The sequence below is a fragment of the Nesoenas mayeri genome (assembly GCF_963082525.1).
Source record: "Nesoenas mayeri genome assembly, chromosome: Z".
In the NCBI taxonomy this organism is placed as follows: Eukaryota; Metazoa; Chordata; class Aves; order Columbiformes; family Columbidae; genus Nesoenas; species Nesoenas mayeri.
In genome coordinates, this window is record NC_137542.1 from 73355096 (window position 1) to 73382392 (window position 27297).

At 36.5% G+C, this 27297-nt stretch overlaps 1 protein-coding gene across 1 annotated transcript in view; it reads right to left on the reverse strand.

Annotated features, from left to right (window-relative positions):
* Positions 1–27297, reverse strand: part of RIT2 (Ras like without CAAX 2) — a gene marked incomplete at its 3' end in the record, with an annotated part of 183859 nt that overhangs the window by 116697 nt on the left and 39865 nt on the right. The window contains exon 2 of the mRNA XM_080363028.1: positions 10842–10898. Within this exon, the coding sequence (XP_080219154.1) occupies positions 10842–10898 (57 nt within the window). The remainder of the gene's footprint in view (positions 1–10841; positions 10899–27297) is intronic.

The window sequence follows — 27297 nt, forward strand, 5'->3', positions numbered from 1 at the left end:
TGTGGGTTGTGATACCTCTGGGTTAAAGCCACAGAATGACTTGGGTGTTCATTCCAAGTTCAGTTACCTAATTTCCAAGAATTTAAATCTCCTTAGTTGCCACATAACATTCCACCCCACTTTACTCCTAAGATCCTAGGCTTTCTTTATATTTCACATTTGAGAACATTTTTCATTTGACTAACTTCAGGTGCAGATGATAGGGTGAGATGAATCATGCTCTGGAACTTCAGTACAGTTGTTATTAATTAGAAACCACAACCCATATGTGGCTACACTGTGGTTTATAGTTCTGTATAAACTTATATACTCTCCTGTGTTACTAGCCATATGAACACTTTGCTCACACTCAAACTCAGTCAGAATCTGTAAAGAGATTAATTCCCCAGATTCAGAGTGCCTCAATCCAATGAAAGTATCTATATGAAACTCTACTAAAAAATCTACAGTAGCTATGAACCAAAGGAGATGTTGTCCCAATTTTCTGTGATAGGTCAATGTTTGGAGTATCATTATTGGGCTGAAGGGAGGACAGAAGAGCTCAGCTCCAAGAGTAAGCTCTTCTGAAATAAGAAAGAGGACCCTTCAACTCCTTTTATGATGTCAGTTTACTAGACAGATCAATTAGAGACTTGGTGAATCAAAGCAGAGGGAAGTGAGAATTGTTGGATTCATTCAAATCAAAAACACCAGTCACTTCCACCCGTATGAAGCTGATATGAAAAAAAGCCCATCTAATCCATTTTCCTTTTTTGAAGAATGACCAAGAGCCTAAGGAATTTCACACAATAATTTTTGCTTGGCATATTTTCTCAGCTGGCAGTTATTCACACCTCAGAGGACCTTCACAGGCAGAAGGAGAATCTTTGACTTCAACAGCCTTTGGTGGATATTTTCCACTTCAGTAGTTTACCCAAATGGTTTTTGAATCCATCTACATTTTTGGTACAGGTATTTATCGTTATTCTTTCTTTTATAAAAGGGATCAACTTGGGAAGGAGTTTTGGCTCATGGGCTGGTGTCTGAGAACGACTCTGCATGAGATGGTTGACTTGATCATAATGTCTTGCCTGCAACAGAAATTAAGGGAACTTTTTTCTCCTCTTTTGTTCCCACTTATACTCCCATTTCCCCATACGTTGTTCTACACTATCCTTTTGCCACTTTTTGAGCTGGCAGAATTGTTTTTACTGAAGTGATTAATCTCACTAACCTGGTAGACAAATATGCTGTATTGGGGTGGTTTAGTTTTCTTCTGGACTGCTGTTGAATCAGCCTGAAAAACTGTCAGTGGCTGGAGGGAATCTGCTAGCATAGCTGTTGCCTTAAGTTTTCTAAGGGCATGAGTGATAGACAGACAGACAACTGCATTTCCAAGACTAAACTGCAAGCCTAAATGCTCTTCAAGGTGTTCTGATTAACCTCTGAGCAAGTGTTTGATGAAATGATAAGGGAGGAAATGACAACTGTAGGAACAGCCCTCTGAGCCATCTACTCTTAGAAAGACCCAGGCTGCATTTGCTTGTCTGCTATTGTTTATATCAGAGATATTAGTAAAGGAAAATTGCTATTTTAAGCATTGTTTCCTAAGTCTCTGAAAATGCTAAGTGACAGCAAGCTGTCACCTGGTGTAAACAGCTCTCAAATAATTGCATGATGAGTTGCATTTGTAAAAAAAACCATAAAAAAAACCCAAAAAAAAACATGAATGTGACAAAACAGTAGAAAACAGAAGTAGAAATTAAGTGTGTGTCCAGGATTTTAGAAGCGATTCATCCTGAATACAACAGGGAAATATAATTGGTTGCTTTGGTTATTTGTTATATGAAGTCTGCAAACCATTTAGGACTGAATAATTGGTTTATCAAAGCAAAGTCCAAAAAAATAAAGTTTAACAACAGAGCTAAAGATCATGTATCTGAGTAACACAGTACATTTAGAACAGGGTCACACTCTGTCACGGAGTAACCCCAAGGTTAGTTTAAGGGACAACAGGGTCCAAAACAACTTTTATTAAACCAGTGAGAAACAGGCTTTTAGCACTCCAAAAGTGACTTAAATACAGGTTCAGATATCAGTTGAGGAATATTATTAAGGGGCAGCAACTACTACAACAGGCGGTCCACAGAGTGTATGCACATGGCTTTGCCCAAAACAATGCCGGAGCCATCTCTGAGTCCGGGAGGAATACACACTTGCCTAAAAATGATGTGAGATTATTTCTAAAGAGATACATGTACCCGTAGTGAGTATGGAAAGTGTACACTCGTGATTCTGCGAGGGTAAATTTATAATACACTCGCAATCCTGCGAGGGTTAATACATGTGCAAATATGCACGGAATATTACACGTGCTTGTGTGGAAGCACGAGAGGAAAATACATTCGCGATTGTGTGAGGAAATAAATTTACAATACACTCGCAATCCTGTGAGAGTTAATACACATGCAAATGTACATGGAATATTACATGTGCTTATGTGGAAGCACGGGAGGAAAATACACTCGCGATTGTGCAAGGAAGTAATTTATACACATGCTTGTATTGGGCACGGAAAATTACACGTGCAAATGTGCACAGAAAGTACATGTGCTTGTATTAAGCACGGAAAGTATGCGTGCAAATGTGCACGGAAAGTTACACATGCAGATATGCACAGAAAGTATAAATGTACTCGCAATCCTGTGAGAAGTTTCACTCACACACGTGTCGGCAAGGCAAGCGCAGTCTCCATCTCGGGCGGGGGGGGCTCTCGGTGGCAGCATCTTGCTTGTGCTCCGAGAGACCCGCGACAATGGGCGAAGTCTCGACGAGAGTCCCGTTTTTTATATTGGCTGATCAGATCTGACTGTAGGCATTCTAGAAGCTTCTCTGCACCCCCACACTGACCGTGGGTGCCCCTGAAGCCTCCAAATATCCCCCATACTGGCCGCAGGTGCCCAGCAGCTCAGTGACGCCTCGGCACTCCCTTCTCCTAATGGCCCTGGCCAGGGTGCTCTGGGGCCAAACAAAATAAGCTGTTAGCCTCAAACAGCAGAGAGAGAGGGAGATGTGCCTACTCCTTCCATAGCGAATGAGGGAAGGGGAGAGAGGGGGGTTTGCATCCTGCCACACACTCTTCCATTAATTGTGAAAAATACTGAAGTTCTCAACAGAGGAAGGTATGAAGAATCAAAGTTCATCTTAAGGTGAGAATGCATCTAAGTTCTACATAGCTCAGACTGAAATGCTGAGAGATAATTCAGCTACCATGGATCTGCTTGTGGTTTAACCCAGCTGCTAACCTGGACCAAACAGCTGTTTGCCACCTCCCACCAACTGAGATGAGAGAGAGAATCAGAAAGGAATAACAAAACCAAAAAACAAACAAACAAGCAAAAGTACAACAGCAGTGACCAAGACACAATTCATGGGTTGAGATAAGAATAGTTTAATAGGACAACAAAGGAAGGAAAAGATAAATATATAAAACAAGTGGTGCACAATGCAATTGCTTACCACCTGTGAGTTTGCTCCCCAGCAGCGGTATTTGACCGCAGCCAACTCCAATTTGTATATTGAGCATGATGTCATATGGGAAGGAATACCTCTTTGTCCAGCTCAGGTCAGCTTTCCTAGCTGTGCTTTCTCCCAGCTTCTTGTGCATCTGATAGAGCATGGGGAGTTGAGAACTCCTTGACTACACAGCAACAACCAAAACAACAGTGTGCTATCAACAGTCTTGCCAAACTAAATCCCAAACACAGCACTATACCAGCTATTGGAAAGACAACTAATGCTATCTAAACCAAAATCAGGACACTGCTCTGTAGAGGGAAACTGACATAGTTTTAAAATTTCTTTCCAAGATAAATAGATTTAAAAAAAAAAAAATATTTTTATTTTTATTTTTATTTTTTTTTTTTTAAATAACAGAGAGAAATATGTGTTATGATTTCCCAATCTCCATTCTCCATGGCTTCAAATAATTTCTATTTCTCTTCATGGCAGGATATAATAACAACACTCAGCAGAAGCTATTTTGTTGTCTCATTGAAATCTAAACTAACAGTTTGGCACTTCTTGTATTCTTAATTCTTAGCACTACTCCCTCCTTTTCTATTCATAGGGTATTTTTAATCTTACATTGGGAGCAGCTACACTGCCAGATATGTGCCAATGTTATCCTTTTTTTTGCCACTTTAACAAGGATTCTGCATGGCAAGTCTCACTAAGCATTTTCCTCCCTTCACTGCAGGACATCTATCCAGACATTCTGAGAGAAATTATGATGATGTGTGAAGGTCCTCGTTCTGATGAGCTGTCAGGCAACACACTGTAATTCAGCTTCAGGCACCTAAATTTAGACAGCTACAAACGACACGTCTACATGCAAGGTAGGTATCTAAAATCCCCTTACATTTAAAGGAAGTATAGACACTCCTCATTTGCCAATATATGACTCTTGCTCTTTGATATGGTCTCAGGAATCTTGTCTGACTTTCTACTGGACTAGAAGGACTCTGGTGTTCCATAGGTCCTACATCACACTCACAGGGGACCAGATGGCAATTGCACAGAACCTGTGGGTGATCTACATCCTTCTGGATCAGGATGTCAAAGCAAAGTAGGATACTGTAGGACATCTCAAACAGCTCTCGAAACCTGTGATAAATGAAGTGATCGAAGACCAAAAACTCCACTCCTAAATCCCATATAAGTGGAACCTAGATACATACCTCAGATGTAGACTTTTTAATTTAGGTGCCTGAACACAAAGTTTAGTCCTAATACAGTAGGCATAATCTCTGTTTGTTCTTCATGTACATAAGTCAAAATACATTATGCCAAAAATATTAACCTCTTAATGAGACATATGATACAGATAATATCAACAGATAGAAAATTGACAACTACATAAAAAACAGGTTTGAGAATATGGTTCAAAAGCATATATCAGTATTGTTATATATTCCTCATTTATCTTTTTAAATGATGATAAATTAGGAACACAAAAATAGGCAATTTAGCTCTATCTACACAATCAGTCTGGATATCCTTGTAGAGAGTCTTTGGAGACAAATTGTACTGATTTCAGACCATTTTATACAAATTGTTTACCTAGTCTCAGATAAGGCTAACAAATGTATGGAGAATGATGAATGAAAGGTGGTCATGACTATTTAGCTATTGATTTTTTTTTTTTTTTCCTTAATAGTGCTTTTGAAGTTCAAATCCAGTTGTGAATTGCTCAGTCCAATCCAAATATTTTATCTTCTATGGAAAAATGAGTATGAAATTAGAGATGTGGTATACACATATATATATTTTAAATAAGAGTAAAGATGATCTAGAAACTTTTTGTGCCTTAAAAGTGAATTTGAGTAGTACTTTTTTTTGCAAGATACCCTCTCCTTACCTAGCCACATCTTTGTTTTCTTTCACTCTGACATTACTAACGAGTTTCTATTTCCCTTGCTTTATCCTTTTTCTCTATTGTACCTGGAAAACACATATAATATTCTTTATAACACAGAGATTTTTGGTACACATTATATAACCTTAGAATACTTCCAGTCATGTTTTATCTTTTTTACTCAAATTCACCCACATATTTTCACCATCTAATTGAAGAAGAATTTAAATATGTTTTATTTGATGCATTGGTGAATGCAGGAAGGTTTTGTTAGAAAACCTCATGCAAATTCATGTACTTAATGCTAAAATACTTCCCATCTCACACCCATTTCAATTAAAGTTTGACATTGACACAGCCTTAATGCCCTCAACTGCTCATTTGAAACAATCTCATGCAGTGATATCTCAGCAAAACAGGAAGCTGCTTTTGCATCTCGTTTGCATTATGTATTCATTTTGAGATTAGTCACATGGCTAATGAGCATCTTGGAGACTGTCCAGTTTGCTAGACTATGTCATGCTTCCTTTCCTGTCACTCTACTTGCATTAACTCTCTGTGATATTGCCAAAGACTGTACAGTGTAAATTGCGCTTATCCGTTTGTTCCAGAAAACGATCACATCCACTGCCTCTTGGAAATTGTTCCCATTGTTGCCTACAATAAAATAGTAAATGTGTACTGAAATAATTTCATTTTCATGAAGTGCTAAACTCTGAAATTTTGCCCACATACAGTCTAATATTAAAAGACTGTCCTCCTTCCCTTCTCCATTTACTTACAAAAGTAATATAATTCTGTCTCAAAATTATGAACTTCAACATTTGTAGGAAGCCTAAAACACAGTCATTATTCCAACTTTATCTGGAGTGGCTTTGAATTCAAAGTGACAGCATTAAAACTAACATTTTGGATAGAATTTAACTTTTTAATCAATGTTTACTCTATATTTAATTAAATACTGACACAGATATTTGTGCATTTATGTGTACCACACATTTATATATACATATAATGTTCTTACCAAACAAAATGAACAAAAAAAAAACAACACACAAACACAAAACAAACAAAAAAATCACACAGAAACAAAGGCAGAACAAAATGTAGCCTCTTTCCTCAAATAAATTAATGCTAGTGTTCAAAAAAGTCTTAGACTTAAAAACTGTTTGACTATCCATCACAACATTCAGTAAATTCTTCAAAAGTATAGGTACTCCTTCTATACATAATAAAAACCATAAAATAACACAAGTAAATAATTCTAAATTTATTTGCATAGCTCTTTCTGGATGAAAATTAACATCTTTGAAACATATGTATGTATTTGACATACAAATCTATAAGCAGATATATTGTATAATGTAGCAAGTGCAATATCATTTTTAACAAAAATTTTGCATCATTTCACAGTATCAGCAGCTTTCTGTGATCAACAAGATCATCTGTAATATTTCAAAAATGTCAGTGGATAACAGAACAAAGTTGCAAGTAGAAAGCACCATTATATTTGAGTTGTATATTTCTACTATATTGCTACAGATAAGAGTCACTGTAGAAAGAGAAGACTAATGCATTAGTAACATAATCTTGGATCACAATGAAAAAGAATGATAAGAAAAAAACATTCTTCTAGGGACTGTCCCAAAAAAAGGGAAAATAGTGTCTCTAGATTTTTAAAGCTACATGATTATTACTCCACAATGTTTAGGATAAATTCCAGTCTTTTTACAGGGAAGTAGGAGTAGGAGAGGGAAAAACATTTGACAACATATTAAAGTGGAAGGACTCTTCTGTATTCTCTAGTCAGTAGCAGTAAACAATTTCCAACATAGCTTCATGTTGGACTAGACAAAAAAGAAATACATTCACATCCTTAGACTCCCTTTAAACTCACTGTCTTATTGGTTTCTACATGGAGTATAAAATAAAAATAAAATATAGAGAAAAAAATCTTCTAAAAAAATCTTGAAAAGTCAGTTGCTCATGGCTGTACTTCTATGGAGCAAGGAGTAGGTCAGGACATGAAATGTGGTTTTATACCAAAAGAATAAAACTTCAGAACATTTCTTAGGATTGAAAAGATTTGGGTCTTTATGAAATGAAACATGAAGACCAGTTGGCAGTCATTTACTTTTAAGTCAAAACAAAAACTATTGTAGATTCCTTGTTTCAGGGGTTTTATGTGTTCCTAACTGATCGTGTAAGACAGTTTTGTGGACCCTTTGTATGGACTGAGTGCGGTTTCATTCTGCTTTTGAACTAAAATATCAATCAGATTATATCAGTCCTATGCTCACACACTTTGGGAATAGTTTATTGTCCACTTTTTCTTTATATAGGTGTAAATATATTTCACAAAGATCTACAGAAATTAAAAAAAAAAAAAAAAAGCTGAAATTATTCCATTCCCATGCCAATGCTTAAGGTAGACAATGAAAAGTTAAAATGGACAAAGTGGTTATAAACACTTAGTATCCCCAGGGGTCATTGAAGTCTTTCCTATTAAACTGAAAATGGTGGACTTCTGGGATTTCCAAGACAATTACATTATTTACAAAGGTACCTCCATTTCTCAGACCCCTGCCCATCCGTCTGTATTAGGGCAGCTCTCAGTAAAAGCTCCATCAGATACAAGGAGGTACAATACCAGTTTTGCTAGTACTACCTTAAATCGTGGTTATATTTGAACAGTTAAATATCATGGTCACTGCTGCCACAATCTTACACCATAAAAAATACAGAGAAAAGAACAGCTAGTGCAAGAATGTTAGAAAAAAAAATATGCGGGTATTTATTAGTTTCTTATGTCCATGTAAATCAAAATAAATTATAGACCTTATCTTAGAGCTCAACTGAAACATAGTAGACTCAGCAGGCTTCTTAATACTGGAAATCTGTGGATCATCATTCACACCACGGAACATTTTTTGTTATTTCCAGGTAATATCATCCACTCAGTGACACTTAGAGAAACTGGTGTTGCTTTAAATGCCCAAAGACAAATAAAACCACATGTAGGCAGAAGAAATTATTTCCGAAGAAGTACACTAAAATCTGAGGTCAGTATGCCCAGAGAAGTTCAAAACAGAGCATGACAGTTTCATAAACAGTAAAAAAATAGCTGAGGAATGAAGGTGTTCTAAAATGTTTAACAAAAAAGAAAGGCAAGTTATTGACATCTAGAGATATCAATGATCTCAGGAAGAGCTGAAAATCTGTTTACGCTTTCAGTTATTTTGTTTTTCTTATTATCTGCTGCTGGGTTACTGTGAGAAATAAAACCCTGACTACACAGGTCACTGTTCTGACCCAACATGATAACTTCCCCATGACACAAAGCATATCTTTGTGGCTATCTCCTTGAGACCTTCAAGGAATAATTTCTTCTCTGGCACCTCCCGGACAGCACAGCCTTGGCTTGGGATATACTTATTCTGAATCACCTTTCCTTCTGATAGCCCAGAAAATTCTCTAGAACTGTAGCATTTTATTAAACTGATGGAAAATCATTAAAATAGTGGCTGTACCAAAACAAAGAAACAAACAAACAAATAAAAAAAAAAACAACAAAAAAAATAAAAAAAGATTAATTCTGTGATTTGAAACCAGGGGCTCAAAAGTAGTAATAGCAACCTCAAAAGTACAATTTTTTTTCAGTGTATTGAGATATTGAAATGTTTGTGGGTTTTTTTTCTTTGCAATTATACATTGAGTCACAAATAATTCCTTCTATTTGTGTTTTCTGTCTTATGACCAGTTTTAAGGGGTCATACCACAACTTTACCCAAGCGGAAACATACATAATTAGCCCAAGTTCATAGTCTGCTGTTTAGTACATGTTTTGGAGTATGAATAGGAATAAGCCTTTCTCAGGATGTCCTTGGCGTGTTCTGAGAAATGGAAGTGCTGAACAGACAAAACTGAGTCATACTCCCAGTTCTGCCTCTAGCCAGCTGTGTGAGTTTGAATTCAATCATTAGTTTCTCTGTTGTCTATCTCTCTCTCTATTCTCCTGTTTAGACTGTTGGTTTTACTGAGTAGAAGCTGTCTCTTACTCAATGAGACCTTCATCCTGATTAGGTCCTCTAGGCATTCTTGCAGTATGTACTTATAATGCATCATAAGCTTTCCTTCTCTTTGTGGTTATCTATTATTCATCTTGTGGTACTGTCTAGAGACCAATAACTTAAGATTATTATAAGATACAATATATGGATAAATACAGATGGCAGTTGGGTAGTTAATAATAAAGATGGGTGTACGTACATAACTTAATGGTTTCAGTAACTATTAATGACCCTCTTTTCCAATTAGATCTAATGAATATTTCTTTCCTGAGAAAGCAAATGCATTTGTAGCAATTACATGGTAGCTTTACCTGCTCTACAGTTGACACATTTCATTTTTGTTTTGTAATATTTTTGATGGTTAAAAAATTGCTAGTGGCATGTAGAGTTTATACATTTTTTTTTTTCATCATTAAAATAGCACAATTTACTAAGAGTTAATATCCAGTAGATGTGGAATAATGTAGAAATAAAAAAATGAAAATAAATATTACAATTAGCTGCTCTATTTAGCAATAAAGTCATTTTATAAAGGTCAAACTTAAATTTCAAATATTTGAAAATTTCAAAGACAGCACAAAATTGTCTCGGCTGAGGGGACTGGAAATATATATATATATATTTAAAGCAATCTTTGTAAATGTTTGTATTTTTAGAGCCTCCCACTTATCAGGCCCAGATTCTTCTATCTTCTTCTATATATAACTAAATATTACACATGTATAAATACAAAGGCTTTTTAGTCTAAGTCAGGGGTGTCAAACTCATTTTCACTGGGGCCATATCCCCCTTCTGGCTGCCTTCAAAGAGCTGAATGCAATTTTAAGACTGTGTAAGTGTAACTACCCTTACATTTGTACACTAGGCACGTACTCATGCAATGGTCAGCATATAAATTGTGTTTCAGTGTGTTTCTAGTGTAATAAATTCAATAATAACTTAATTTTTCTTGAGAAGGTGAACTAAGAATTTAATAGTGGAAAACAATATTTAAAATAGCAAAACTTTAAAGAAATCAAAACACTCCAGACAGTTTTTACATCTATTTTAGTATTTTGAAATACTGTTTTCTATCTTGTAACATTTTTATTTTGCATTCTTTGATTATAATTGCACAGATATTAATAGTTATAGAGCACGAAGCTGCAAATCCGTTGTTTAAACATATTTTGTATAAAGCATTTCACTAAGAAAAAAATGTAGAATTACCAAATTAATTGTCATTAACAAAATTAAGGTATATTTGTACAGATTGCACAAATTGTACAAATCTTGCTTCTGTCTAAGTGTTATTTAGGAGCACTTTCTCACTTTATGGAAATCTCAAATAGGCAGAGATATCGAAAAGGATGAAGTAGAGAATAATCTTTACTCACCTATAGTGGGATCATGGTACTCAGGGAAACGATGGCTTATGAACTGCATTGTCATTGCTGGAGAGGAGAAAGACAGAAGGAAGAAAAAAAAAATAATTATGTTGTTGTATTTAAATGACAACAGGGAGAAGAACAAGCAGATAATTCATTCGTATAAGTATCAGCTTAGAAAATGAGTCAAAACTATTTATGTCTAGAGCTGCAAGAATGCATTCACATTACAGTGATAACTAAGAACTGATAAATGGAAAAATAGGAATTAAACTTCTTTATTTCTCTTAATTTCTGATTTTTAAACTGCATTTTATCAATCACTGTATTAAAATGTTACATCTTTAACACGTGGTAAATACTGTTAACATAATATACCATATATCATATATACCATATAACCATATACAGATGAAAATTACCACGAAGAAAACAAAAAACATAATTTACAACTCTGATTCATAAAAGTTTTCATGATGTTACGAAATACCACTAACTGCAGTACCTGAGTTGATTTCTGGTGCATTTTAGGAATACCTAAGACAATAAAATTGATGCAGCAGACAAATGCTTACGTTAACTACCTAGAGCTTGTACTTTTCTGAACAGACTTTTATGGCTGAATATTACCTGTTTTTAGAAATTTTTGGAAAGTTACATGAGCTTTCAGCAAAACTGCTTTGCTTTCTTTGGAACAAGTGGCACTCTGGAAGTCAAATTCCAATTTATGAAGAAAGCAGAAGTATCAAATCCTGTCCAACGTGAGTTTCCAACATGACATCTGAAGTTCAGGTATTTTGAATAACCATGAAAGTAGGCTTGGGTATTCAGCAGCCCCAGCAATTATATCAGTTACCAGGAAAAACATGGAAAGTTATGTTATTTTTGTTGTTTTTCTTCAGGAGTTTGAATATCAGTTCATTTGAAAGGGAATGTTATCAACCTAATACTGAAAGCTGTGAAGATAAGACCTTCAAATGTGAAAAAACATTTTAAAAATTTTGCCTGAATTTTTATCCAATATATATATATATATTTTTTCTTAATTGCTTGCATTAAAATTCCTCTATAGATGTTTCGTGGACATTTGTTTTAAATAAAGTACAACATCCGAATGATAGCTATCAGTCACAACATGTTAAATCAAACGTGATATTCTACCTTATGTCTTGAACATTTCAGTTACCTTCAATAGTAGAGGTGAAATAGGACATTTTTAAAATATTGTGCATAAACAGACCTATTTTTAAAACAGCATTGTCTTAGTTTAATGTCTGTCCTTATATTTTTAAGAATCAAGGGCTTAAGGAGATAGTTTTACAAAATTATACAGACATGGAGTATTAAATATTTATTACTATGTTAATAAATTATTTCATCTTTAGTGTGAACAAATATAAAAGTTAAGAAGCAGCATTATAAATTCACAGTAACTCAGAGAGGGTAATGGTATAAAAGAAGTTCATTCAGTCTATCCATATGATAAGGGAATAATTATATGTGTGGTGACATTCATGTCTTCTATATTATCTGTTGTCAAATGCAGACTTTTAAGTACCGTGTATGTTTGGACACTTTCTTCTCCAGGACACCTGCTTTTTAATCACAACAGATTTTTAGGCACCTCCATCTGATAACTGTTAGTGGTTTATGAAGAATAAATTGATGCCTAATGTGATCTGCCTAGTTTGCTTTGAGAAGCAGAGGCAGCTAGCAGAGATGCTGTTCATATGTTTTATGCCTACACATTTGGGGCTTTCTGAGGGCCTGTTCCACAAATTAATTCAATTTGTTTCACTACCTGCTGCTTTTTCTTGCCAAGCTTTTTCTTTCAGAAGCAAACTACTCTGTACATAACCTCATTCTGTTTCCTTTTGGAGCTATGCTTGCATCAAAAAGTCTGTTGTTACAACAGAAACTGAAATTCTCAGAGGACACCCAGAACTCATGGTTAACATTTTTCCTCTCTGCTGAGACAGCCCCAAATCAGTACATCATTACATTGTCATTAAATCCACAGGACCTAAGAGGACTGAAATAACTTGGAACTATCCTTCTGATTTTCTACTGTAAATGCAAAATTTTAGTCACTGGGCCATGTAAAATTCATATGTGCCATGCCACTGTGTGTGTATATACCATCAAAACTTTCACAGAAAACTAGGCTGCACACAGTGCATTAGAGAAAGATCTGAGGGGGAACTTGTGTCTTGTAATGTCAGATGCAACAACTTGGCAAACTTGATGCTAGTCACAACACAGACCTCTACATAAGCTGATTTAGCTAAACATAACATGAATCTGAAGAAGGAGAGAGTTTGAGAAAGGTGTTCAGAAAGCATTCTACATAATGAAATGGAAACATCTTACAGTTACCTGGCTAGGCAAATGGTGAATAAAAAGTTCATTTTATGTGTTTTGTCCCACAACTGCGTCCATGACAACCCTTTGCCAAGAGCTCCTCCTAAGCAACAGAGTAAGGAAACACTTGGGCCTCTTTAGCGCTTGCCGCCTCTTGCATGGAGATTAGCACGCTCTCTCAGAAGGAGGTAACACAGTTTTGTTTTCTTAGAGAGAATGCGTTGAGGTACCCTGGCAGATCTCTTTAGTCACTGAATTGCAATGTGAAACCAGAAATCCAGGGCAAAAGAGGTAGGAATTGCAAAGTATCTTCCTCTGTGTGTTCTTTAAAATAAGGATGAGCATTTTCTGTTAAACCTTACTGAATATTAGTGCAGTAAGTATTTTCAGAGTAGGCATAACAGGTTAGTTCTGGGAAGGAAAAGGAGGGAAGGGAAGGCGCGGGAAGGGAAGGCGCGGGAAGGGAAGGGAAGGGAAGGGAAGGGAAGGGAAGGGAAGGGGAAAGGAAAGGGGAAAGGAAAGGGGAAAGGAAAGGGGAAAGGAAAGGGGAAAGGAAAGGGAAAAGGAAAGGGAAAAGGAAAGGGAAAGGAAAGGGGAAAGGAAAGGGGAAAGGAAAGGGGAAAGGAGAGGGGAAAGGAGAGATGAGGTGAGGCTAGGCAAGGAGAGGCGAGGCGAGGCAAGGAAAGGGGAAAGGAAAGAGGAAAGAGGAAAGGGGAAGGGGGAAAGGAAAGAGGAAAGAGGAAAGGGGAAAGGGGAAAAGAAAAATGAAAGGAAAGGAATAACAGATATTCTGCAGTCTCGGCTGCAGGACATGCAGAAATTAGTTATGACTGATGATCAGGAGTTGATGGAGTGCTTCCCAAAGTAAAAGAAGACTCAGTCACCACTGACATGAAACCACACAACTCAGCTGGAACCTTGGGAGTTAGACCTGTTTATAACCAACTCTACCTGGGCTCCTCAGCAGGACAGCTGCCTCAGCTGGAATACACATGCTTCTTCACTGATGTTAACATCAGTTCCAAAGTAATTTTGCAGAGTAAATAAATTTTGAAAACTAACACAAAAATAGTATTAGTATTCCATAGTGCTTCTTGAAAATATTCTCTTTAGTGCTTCTTTTTTTCCTTATTCATTATCCTTCTCTTTTTTTTCCATATAAATTAACACTCATACCTATCATCAGATATTGTTGTAACTGTTTTCCTTTGGAAATCCAAATAATACTGCTCCAAATTTTTACAGCTCTATAAACAAGGGACCTTTAACTTTAATTTATGCCGCACACAAAGCACTGTATCAAAATGTGACTTTAAAGCAGGATATTAAAACAGAATAAATGGATAAGACTGATATTTGAATAAATACATATACATGTAAAAGCAGTGTCTGTTAAAAAATGGTAAAAGCCACCACCTTTTAATCCATAGCAGATATTGTGGAATATTTTGAATTGCAAGTTGTCTGAAAATTTTTAATGAGTATTTTATAACAGTGTGAAAATGATTCTGTTTAAATGGGACATGCACAGTACATGGCAACCACTATAAGGATCATTGTTTCAGATTAATAATATATTTTTTATATCCATCTGTGGCTAAGCAAATGCAGATTGCCTGAGCTGAATAACTCTAAGTTTCATATGCTTGAGTAATTATGTATCTTTAAAGTTCTCTTGTGTTTTCAAAATAAAACGAGTGTTCAGATCTTGTGTTTCACTTTTAGTTGTTTCCAGTTATGTTCACCCAGTGTTCATTATCTAGAACGGTATACATGTTACATATGCTGGTACTGAGATATATGTTTTCTATGAATAATAAACTTAGTCCTGTCTGCTATTTTATATATAATTCCTATTCTATACCTAGTAATAATTTATTTACCTCACAGTAGAAAATGTCATGCCCAGAAAAATTGTTGAGGTTATATTATTTACACTAAAGCCTCCTTTTGATCGGTGCAGAAGTATTAAATTTTGTGTAAAGGACTGTATCAATTTTTTTTAAAAAATATGTGTTTTTGTAGGCTTACAGACTAATAGGAAAAAAGCTTCAATACCCATGCAGTTGTGAGAGCAAGTAGAATAGAATCCCACTGTCCTTCTAATTGGTTCTAAATTTGACTTGTACTGTCATCTTTGAAAGTAGTCTTACATTTGTTTATCAAGGCTGAAAAGTATATTGCTAGCTTATGGAATATTCTTGTAATAGTATCCCGGATGTGAATATCTCATCCTGATCTTCCTATCCTTTTTCACTCATCCAACAACTTCCACATATTTGTGCTCTATTGAATAGTATGTATGATCATATATTAATTTGTTTCCAAAATAATTTTACCCCCCACCACAAAATCCTACACTTTAAATAATCTAATGAAGTTACCGCAGTGGTTGCAACTCAGAGGTCTGTAATTCCGTAGGGATGATTCACCATAGTTTAGATCCACTATGGCAGTGGATCTTGTGTTTTTATAAACACTGAGGTTTCGAAGATGCTATTATAAAAGACAGACTAAAAAATAATGTAATAAAGTCAGTGGACTTATAGATTAATTCATGCAGTTTATGAGAAAATAAGAAAGCATACAGGTATTATTATCATAGACAAAGTGGAAAACAAGCTACAGAGTGTAAAATGAGAACAGTAGCCCATATTAATAAAATATGCACAATAGGAAAAGACTTTATCACAGAAATGAAATAGTGATTAATATACCAAAAGTTTAAAAGACAAGTCATTGCCTCTATCAATTTGTAACATTAAACAGTTTTCTAATAACATGGCCAGGGCACATTGAATTTAACTTTTTGTACATAACTAAATAAGTAAACATGTTAACAAAGTTAGACTATTTCAGCAACTAGGTAAAAATTTTCTTCCTACTATTTTATCTCTGAAATATTGGATAATTTGAACAGATCTAGTCTTTATGATGGCTGCAAATTTACCAGACCTCAGGTATCATCTTCTAAAATGTATGATCTTTTCAAATGTTCATGTTTGAAAACTGAAATGTTGACTTTAATTGGCCTGGAAAAATGACAAACATTCTTATAACTAACTCTTTTGGAACTCATTCCTGAACTTTAGATTGACTTTTCAATTAAAAAGTCATTTGCAATCATTCTTCTGCCCATTGAATCTTATCAACTGGACTTTGCAATAAAAATGTGCAAACTTTTACATGATGAACATCAAGTGGTGAAGATAATAGTTCTCTCAAAACTTATCAGCTCTCTGAATTGCATTAACACTCACAACAACTTTGAATGGCTGGAGACACCAATACTGCTAGAATATATTCGAACAAACAAACAAAAAAAAAATTAGAAAAATTCTGAATATAATCTGAGGAAGATTTCATGTACTTTCAGTTTCTGCATGCTTAATAAATCAAGAAATAAATCAAGACAACCAAGAAAAAGAAAGCTATTAAAGCTAAGGGGAAATTTTACTGTGAAACAAATGGGAGATGCTGACTATGAATAAAGACAGACTACATATTATAAACTATTTCTAGCCACCACAATAGGAGTTTTTTCGAACAGAATTCAAATATGGATGGAAGAGGCAAGAAACCTCTTTGATTTTAAGGTGTTTCCCAGGCAAAAAGATTGCCTTCAATCAGTGACACAGAAAGTTCTTTTGGAGAGCTTTTCCCTGTGTTCTCATTTTCAGGTGAAGAAAATATATATCGTATGCACCTGAGAATGGTCACATAGGAATTAGAGCTTCCCACCACAACAAGGTGGCAGAGTTGGTGGCCCAACTGAAGTGCATCTACACCAATATACACAGTATGGGCAACAAACAGGAGGAGCTGGAAGCCATTGTGCAGCTGGGCAACTGTGACATAGTTGCCATCATGGAAACATGCTGAGATGACACACACTGCTGAAGTACTGCATTAGATGTCTGTAAGATCTTCAGAAGGGACTGGCAAGGAAGAAGAGGAGGTGGGGTAGCCCTGTGTGTTAGGAAGTGTTTAGGTTGTCTAGAGATTCACAAAGGTGATGATAGGAGTGAGTGGTTATGGGTAAGAATCTAGGGGAAGGCCAACAAGACAGATATCATAGTGGCAGTCTGTTATAGACCACCCAACCACTATGAAGAAGCAGATGAAATATTTTGCAGGCAGTTGAAAAAAGTCTCACAATTGCTAAGCCTTGTTATTGTGGGGGACTTCAGCTCAGTAGATGTCTTCTGGAAATTCAACACAGCAGAGAGGAAACAGTCTAGGAGGCTCCTGGACCATATGGAAGACAATTTCCTGATGTTGCTGGTCAGTGAGCCAACTTGGAAAGGTGCCTCACTGGACCTGTTATTTGTGAACAGAGAACAGAAAGTGACTCATGGGTAATGTGACAGTTGGAGTCCACCTTGGGTATAGCGATCATGAAATGATCGAGTTTTCTATTCTTGGAGAAATACGGAGAGTAGTCAGCAGAATTGATACCTTGGACTTCCAAAGGGCAGATTTGGACCTGTTTGGGTGGCTGACTGGCAGACTTCCTTGGGAGGCAGTCCTGAAGGACAAAGTAGTCCAAGAAGGATGGTTGCTCTTAAAGAAGGAAATCTTAGAGACACAGGAACAGACTATGGCTGTGTGCTGAAAGACAGGTTGGTGGAGAAGAAGACCAGCCTGGCAGAACAGAAAGCTGTGGCTGGAACTTGGGAATAAAAGGAAAATATTTGAAAGAAAAGACAGGTTACTTAGGGACACTACAAGAAATCCAGGAAGTTATGCAGGGAGAAAATTAGAAGCACCAAAGCCCAACTAGAGCTGTGCCTAGCTACTGCCATAAAAGAGAGCAAAAAATGCTCCTATTAAGACCTGAGAAACAAAAGGAGGGCTAAGCAGAATCTCCACCATCTGTTGGATGCAAGGGGAAACATAGTGACAGAGTATGAGGGAAAGGCTGAAGTACTAAATGTGTTCTTCGCTTCAGTCTAATAGACAGAACAGTTGTGCTACAGGTAACCAGTCCCCTGAGCCGGAACATGGGGAACAAAATAAATCCTCCATAATTCAAAGGGAAATGGTTAGCGACCTGCTACACCACTTAGACATACACAAGTCTATGGGGTCAGATGAGATCCACCCAAGGGTGCTGAAAGAGCTGACGGAAGTGATCATTAAAGCACTTTCCATTGGCTGTCAGCAATTCTGGCTAACTGGGGAGGTCCCAGTTGACTGGAAGTTGACAAATGTGATGCCCATCTACAAAAAGCACCAGCAGGAGCATCTGGGGAATTAGAGGCCTGTCAGTCTGACCTTGGTGCTGGAGGAGGTTATGGAGCAGATCATCTTGAGTACCATCACGCAGCACATCAAAGACAACAAAGCAATCAGGTCCAGTCAGCATAGGCTTATGAAAGGCAGGTCCTGTTTGACCAACCTGATCTCCTTCTCTGACAAGGAGACCTACTTAGTGGATGAGGGAAAGGTTCCGGATGTTGCCTACCTAGATTTTAGTAAAGCTTTTGACACTGTTTCCAATGGCATTCTCCTGGAGAAACTGGCAGCTCATGGCTTGGACAAGTTCTCTGGGTAAAGAACTGATTGTGTGGCCAGGCCCAAAGGGTTGTGGTGAGTGGAGTCAAATTAGGTCAGCAGATGGTCATGAACGGTGCTGCCCAGGACCCAGTATTGGAGCCAGTTCTGTTTAATATTTTTATCAGTGATCTGGGTGAGAGGATTAAGTGCACTTTCAACAAATTTACAGATGACACCAAGTTGGGTGGGAAAGCTAATCTGCTGGAGGGTAGGAAAGCTCTACAGAGGGATCTGGACCATCTGGATTTATGGGCTGAGGTCAACTGTATAAGGTTCAACAAGGCCAAGCACTGGGTCCTACTTCTGGGTCAACACAACCCCATGCAATGCTATAGGCTCATGGAAGAGTGGCTGGAAAGCTTCCTGGTGGAAAAGCATGTGGGGATGTTGGTTAACAGAGTCTGAGTATGAGCCAGCCATGTCCCCAGGTGCCCAAAAGGCCAACAGCATCCTGGCTTGTATCAGCACTAGTATGGCAGTGGGACCGGTGAAGTGATCATCCCCTGTACTTGGCAGTGATGAGGCCAAACCTCAAATCCTTTGTCCAGTTTTGGGCCCCTCAGGACAAGAAAGACCTTGAGGTGCTGGAGAAGTGCAATGAAACTGGTGAGGGGTCTGGAGCACAAGTCTTATGAGGAGCAGTTTAATGAACTGGGGCTGTTTAGCCCAGAGAAAAGGAGGCTAAGGGGAGACCTTATTGCTGTCTACAACTGGGTGGTAGCATGGAGGGTGTTGGTCTCTTCTCCCAAGTAGCAAGTGAGAAGATGACAGACAATGGTTTCAAGCTGCATCAGGGGAGGTTTATATTGGATAATAGGAAAAAAATTCTTCACAGAAAGGGTTGTTAAACACTGGAACAGTCTACCAGGGGAAATGGTGGAATCACCATCCCTGGACATGTTTAAAAGATATCTAGACTATGTTCTTAGGGACATGGTTTAGTGCCAGTGTTGCTTTAACTGTTGGACTCAACGACCTTGAGGGTCTCTTACAACAAAAATGATTCTATGATTCTGTGATTTTAGTACAGATAGTACCTACAATCAGGCCTTCAACTAGTATCAGCAATGAAAATAAATGTTTGCTTTCCTAAAATACTACATGCTTTTGATCTCAAACATTTTGTAAAGAACCTCCTGCCTTCCAAGGAGAAGTTTCCATATGGAAAAAATTGCCTCGTCATAACCCTGTTTATCATACATTTTTGTAGGGCAGAAAAAAAAAAAAAAAGAATCTGAAAGATGTTCATATACAACTCATGCAATCGAAGCCAGCCCATCTGCAGCCTTTGCTGTTTTGAACAAAATGTGTTGCACTTCTGAGGTAGCGCAGTGTTATCTTTTTTCCTATCCTTTACTAAGAAATCTTATGGAATAACAACCATCTCTGTCAGCTGACAGCTTTCCAGGTCACAAAGGACAATGTGATTTGAGTATACAGTATATTTCTTCTGATTTATTCATATTTATTTTATCTATGCATGCTGCATTTAGATCACAGTATGTTTTTGAATAAATAACTGGCAGTAGTCCCCTGAACCAAAACCAAAAGAGTCAGAATGATGAAATAATGTTGTTACACTCAAGTGCTTCGCATCAGTGCCAACCAAAATCACAAACAACAGCTACAAGATCAAAGTTGAGAGAGGTCTTCCCTGTAGCTAACTTGAGCAGAGACTAAAATCCTTACGTGGAAGCATATGTGAATGACCTGCCTCACACTGAAATCAATAGGATGACACATTTCCATGTGAGACATATATTGTGATAGATCTGAGCACTGAATATCCATAGTGGTTGAAGATTATGTTTACCAGAAATTATATGACAAGTATCTCAGGAGTATATATTTCGGTCAAAAAGATGAATGAGAAGAAGAGTGATGTCTAATGCAGGGTATTACAGAGTTTTACAAAATTTTAAGAGTACAGGGAAGGTAAATAGATATACAAAAGTATATTATCTAACAGTAAATATTTTTACACTTTAAGTATAATTAAATGTGATTTTCTCACAACATCTTTAATGGGAAAGTGTATTGCTGGATTAAAAACTTGAATTTTTTTAAAAACTGGTTCTAACAAACTCAGAGATTTCACCCCACGGTAAGACACTCTTATTTTCATACTGCTGGAGGATATGAAGGTTTTCAAGCAGAAGTTTTTGTATCTTATATTTTGTTCATATATTCTTCCCAGAACAACCACTACAGACTAAATTCAAAGACAGGATATCAGTCTAAAGGAACCTTTGTTCTGATCCAGCATAGACATTTTTACATTTTTATACCCTGTAAGAAATAGGATAACAGCTCTACCATGTCACTTCAGGAAGGAATGCTGCAAAGTCTGTAAGCTGAAATTATTAATTTTTTAGGTATCATGATGTATTATTTATTGAGCATTTGCTGTGAAATTAAGGCAAACTGCATTTTATGTCTCTGTGTTAAATTCATTCTGGTGTACTAGAAAAACAGAAGCTTACCATCCAACAATCTGCTGCATATACTAGACTGTTGCTGCAGACTTGGGTTTTGCACTGCTGTTGCCTAAAAATTATAGGTATTTTGTTCACCTGCCAAAGCTGAGATCTCCAGCAAAGAGTGGCAAGCAGTACAAGGGCAAACTTTTAAAATCCAGAAGACTTTTAAATTAAATCTGTCGAATGAAAATGAAAAATGAACACATACCAAAAAAAAAAAAAAAAAAAAAAAAAAATTCCCACAGGTCACTTAAATTTTTGATAGAGAAAACTGAGACAGCCAGAATAGAAACAAGTGGGATCTCCCCTTTTGTTTGAATTGTTACAAATGAATCCTTCTGTTAACTTGTGTTGGCTTGGTCTTGGTTAAAAACTGAGTTGCAGAAAGCTCTGCACAGGCTTCTGCTGATCCCTGAAAAATTATTTCCATCACCTCCAAGGCCTGCTTATTTTCTATTTGTTCCTGTCAGCTCTGACTCTCGTTGTCTTGCATCCCATTTCCTCTCTGGGAATTCACGCTTTCTTTCCAGAAAAGTCATGGTCTTTTATCTCCCTCCAGAGGGTTCCAGTTAGATCCCCCAAATCCTTGCCAAAAACCAAAAAAATAAAAAAAAACCACCTCACAAAACTACTAAGAAAATATGTTACAATAAGGTTCAAGAGGAAAACAAAACAAAACAAAATAGAACAAAATGAACATTTCTAGTGATTGACAGAGGAGACATGGTTTTGTTGTTCAGACCGCAGAACAAGAAAAAGGCTTGTTCGCATAGTTTCATACTCTCTACCACTGTAAAGTAAGAGCAGACTGTAATCAAGATATATTGAAGTAGAGTTGGTCAGAGAGCAAGGGGGTTTAGACGAGCTTTGGGGGTCTCTTCCAACACAAACTATTCTATGAATTCATGATTCCATGAATATACAGAAATCACTAATCTCAGAGTGTGTCTCAAGCTGTTGATTCTCATAAGTATTACATGTAAAGATGTGAGTTCTCACTATTTCTCTTCAAAGTGTTATCAGTGGGACAAAGACATATAGTAGGTACTGGTTATGGTTTTCCAGCAGGGACTGAAGAACAAAAAGAAAAACAGTGCAAAAAAATTCATCTTGGACTTAAGAAACTTTCAGGAAACCTTCAGCAAAAATGCCTTCACTGCAAAAAAAGTTTCATGTCTTCTGAATCACCACATTCTACTGAAAAATGATTATACTAAAAAATTCTGACTAACATTAATATTTACATCCAGATTAAGTTCCTGGTGCAGTGTGGGAAAGCAGAATGCACTGCATCATAAAATTCATGTTAAAAATTCTGTTCAGTGTTTAAGGAAACAGGAAGCTGATAAGACTTGTATTTGCTCCCCATATAAGTGGTATCATGATAATGTGATACAAATTAAAGATGATGACAAGGTAAATTGCTGACACTTATGCACCATTTCCTCCATAGTTCAACCCGACCTCTATGAGAAAGGTCTCCCACAAAAGTACTGAACATTCCATACCCTGTTAGCTTACGTGACAAGATGCATTAATAAACAGAAATTACTTCTGGCAAATGCCACTATCAGCGCATTTTCCCACTGCATTTCTTCCATCAAATTAAAATCAGTAAGAAAACTTAATGTGTCTTCTATTGTACTTCAGCTAGAAAATGCAACAGTAACTTATGCCTTCCATTAGTGAGCAATCCAAAATATAATGACATAAAAAGCTTTTAAACCAGACTTTATTATAATTTGATTTTTAAAACAGAAGGCATTGAATAAAGCTAGAAAGGCTCAATTTTCACTTATTATTTCAGAGAACAACGGAGCTGATCCTGAAACATTACAAATAGACACATTTATACTAAAGTCAATGGATAAATCTCCTAATTTTACAAATTAACTACAGCAAAAGAAGAGAAAAATATATGGTAGCTCTTTATAAAAGTGTTCCCAGTCTTTCAGCTATCAGTTTCAAGTATAATTAGCCCACTGTGAAAAAGACTTTGAAGAAAGGATAAAATAATTTCATACCACGGAAAGAAAACTCTCAGCAACCACGTCTATTTCTCTCCCTTTTTTAACTCCTGACATGTAATGATAACTTGAGTTGCTCTGACCTGGTTTACTGCTGTTACAGGTTGTGGTAAATTGACATTGTTTGCAGGTTTCCTAGCATAAACTAGTGGTTAGCTACTGTGATACCTTCCATGTGAAATTATTACCCCATACATCAAGCAGTGATGAATTGGCAGTGACAGCAGGTGTATTTTCTTGTGAGTGGGAGAATAGTTGCTGTTCTATGATGTGGTACTAACTTTTCAGTACTTCAAACATATGGTCTGTAAAATTGATGACATATCAAAGACAAAGATACAACTCTTCCATTTAACTCCTCAGAAGTCTTTTTCAGGGCTAAAACACAAACTGTCTTTATTTTTTCCTTACAAATGGTAGGTTTTCTCTATATATAAGGTACAATAAAGGATAACATCAACATTTACAAGTATTTCTGGTATTTCCCTTTAACTTAACAGGGTTTAGGTGATTATTTGTTCTTGATGATCTGAATAATAACCTGCATATCTCTTAAAAAGATCAGATCTGGTTTTTAATGTGTTAATGATTAAAATGATGAACTTGTTACCTGCTGCTAAATGACAAAATACTTTATGGAGACAAAAATACTTCATGGAGAGAAAACTGACTTGTCTGAAATTCAGGAAAGAAAGCTAAAACAAATAATGGTAAATCTACTGCTTTGGATTGGTAGTATCAAAATTATTCAAAGTACAAAACTAATTCAATAATTTTATTGTTAAATATTTTATACTATATTACCTACAGTGACATTTCTACCATAAACTATACTATTTATAGATAATTTTTCAGAACTTCCATGATCTTTTATATTTTTTTTTTATTTACTAGAGTAAATAATATTTTGGGTTTCTGTTTCGGTTTAAAATGTAGACAAAATTTAAAATATTTTATTTTGCTCAGAAATCCTCTGATCCATTTTTTTAACATCCAATACCATTCTTCCAGTGATAAGGATGGTGTTCAAATCATATTTAAAGAAAATACACTGAGAAAGGCGAAAGCTTTTCTAAAGACAGATTTGATAGGTCAGAAAGCTGACACCAGGACATTGCTAAAATCCCAATAAAAATTTGAATTAATCAAAGACATTTGATTATTCCCAGAATGCTGTCTTCAACAATTTATTTCCTACTAATATGTTTAAACTTATGTTTCTCTTAGTGGAGTTATTTATCTTAGTGCAGCTAAATATCACATAATTTGCATTATATGAGTTAAAACATGTTCTTCACTACCAACATGATTTTGAACTGAGCATATTTTCCTTGTCAGCTCTCATAGATGTTTCTCTCTCAATTAATTAGCCAGAACTTCACAATGAAGTCAAATCTGACACATTCTTACTATAATAACATGAGTTCTTACTGTTTTTTTCTACAATATTAGAAGAAGATTTGGAAAGAGTGAGGTTCTTCAGTTACTGAAGCTCTTCAATTGTTTGTTCCCTTCTGTGCACACACAAATCAGAAAGCCTGGCAGTTATGAACTGTCACTCAAAAAGTAAATCAAACAGTTGAGAAAGCCTGGAGTTGAGGATAACAAGGTCTTCTGGATGGGGAAGAAGTAGCTCCGTTTTGCTACCAGCACAACTTAGAACACAGTTATGCTGGGAAAATGAAAACTGCAAAAGTAACAATATTGAAAAGATGTTGAAATAAGACTAAAGTTCTGGGGCAATCTTTTCCATGGTAAACCAGCTCTTAGATTTATCACTCTGCAAGAGAAAATTAATGCAAAAGAGAAGCTATCGGTTTGCTCTGGCACACTAAAGGGCTGCAGGATTTGTGTACTGACTTTAGGTGGCTCCCAGCTACGACTGTTGCCTTTCTAATTCCTCTGTGAGACACTGGACTCTTCCTGCTGACAGTTGATGTATGTGTTTCACAGAGGATTCTTTGTATTGCTCAGAGGCAAGACACCAGAGAGGCCCTAAATATTCAGCTCTTAGGAGCTGACCTCTGCAAATTTTAGACACCCTGAAACAGACATCCCTCAGTTCTAAACATTGGCTTTAACACTTCAAAAACATGGAGAAGAAAATAGTAATGAAACATCCAGAGGCTTCAGATGCTTAGGTTGGTTGGTAGGAAGAGAGTTTATAGATCCAGAAAAAAAACCAACATGTAATTTGGAGACAAAATATTGGGAAATAATGAGATATCTCAGAGGACAGTACTGGCCCTAGGTTCTCTTTTAATTTACAAAGACTTAATAATCACTGTAAAACTACTGAAGAAAGCTTATGCATACAGGTGAATCTGTGGAGAGGAGTTTCTAGCTTTTGTCTCTGTTGTTGGCTTGTTACTTTTTAATTACTACCAACACGTTTTTTGCCTCCGTTTCCACAGCCGCAGAAAAACTCAACACAACACCAATACAGACAAAGATTTACAGTGTAGCTGCATAAGATCTGGCTATGAATGCATTCCTTAACTGTTCCTCTAAATCCAAGTTAGTAAAACTGTTGAAGTTTTAAGAACAGTTTTAACCAATTCCTTCAACACAGAATCATAGAATCATAAAATGTTTTGGATTGGAAGGGATCTTAGAAATCATCTAGCTCCAACTCCACCACTATAGGCAAGGACACCTTCCACTAGTCCAGGTTGTTCAAAGGCCTATCCAACCTGGTCTTGAGCACTTTCAGGATGAACATATCCAGATGAAAGGAGGCAGGAGGCATGAGATCAAACCCCTTACATAAAAATACGAGTTACTAGTACAGTGGAGATGAAGAAACTACAAAGTACAAGGACAGTAACATTTTGTTACATAAATTATTATATACCTTCTCATCGTCTTCCCCCTCGCACAGTAAAAACTCAACTGTAAGTTTTCATCTGCCAAAAGCATTCATATTGCTTGACACATGTACATGTTACATTATGATGATATACTGACAGTGGTCACAGTTGCAAAGCATGTTTGGGGGTGAAAGGTAGTGCTTCAGGCACTGAGAGTGGTGATTTATTATTGCATTAGTATGATTCTGAAAAGGTCAGACGGCTGCAAAGCACATACAAAAGTTCTAGAAGATGGATATTATTTTCGTAGGAAAAATCTACATTAGCCTATACAGGTTTGTACCCTCAGTGTGAATAAGAAATATTAAAGCTATGAATGCTAGCAACAGAGAAGGGGTTTATAATTTTTTTTTCCTACAGTGAGAAGGCAGTGGCTTATGACCCAGAAATGAACTTCAAAATACATAGGCCACTAGAACAGGTTGAGTCTCGGTCTTTGATCCTTCTGGGGTAAACTTACTTTCATGTATTTCATAATGCACTTTCTGCCCTTGATGTACTTGTCATTTATTTTGGGGAAACTTAGCTGTCTCAGGGCTTTATGGTGCTATATATCTCCTTAGCTTGATGGGAGATAGAAGCTATATTCGGCGAGCCTAGACCTTCCCATGCAAAACCAGCAGCAGGTAGAACAAAATAAAACTCTCCACAAACAAACAAACATGATAGAGTGGGCTTAGAGGAGTCTTAAAAACTTCCCTCATATTAGAGGTAAACTTGTTTTCAGGTTTCTGGAGATTAAATGGGAACACAACATATTGGGGTGGGATTGATGAGTAAACACATTTCTTTGAACTGTGAAAATAAAAATACTTGAAACCAAAATATCTAGTTTTTTACAGGCCACAGAAGACATGGATAAATTTAGCCACTTCTGAATTTTCCTAATTACTATAGAACGTTGTTCCATAACCATAGCTCCTTAATGGAAATAATTTTGCCCCAGGGTTAGGGGCTGTACTTCATCTACTCCACCACAGGACTGGGATATATGTTTTCCCAATCCCCGCAGTAATTAAAACAGTCTTCCTTTTTTTTTTTTTTTTTTTTTTTTTTTTTTTTTTTTTTTTCCCCCTTGTGGTGCAGTGACATAAAAATTCACTTCCCTGAAGATAAGGATTTGGGATATGATCAGGAAACAGCAGAGGAACTTTTACAAGAGCCTAAT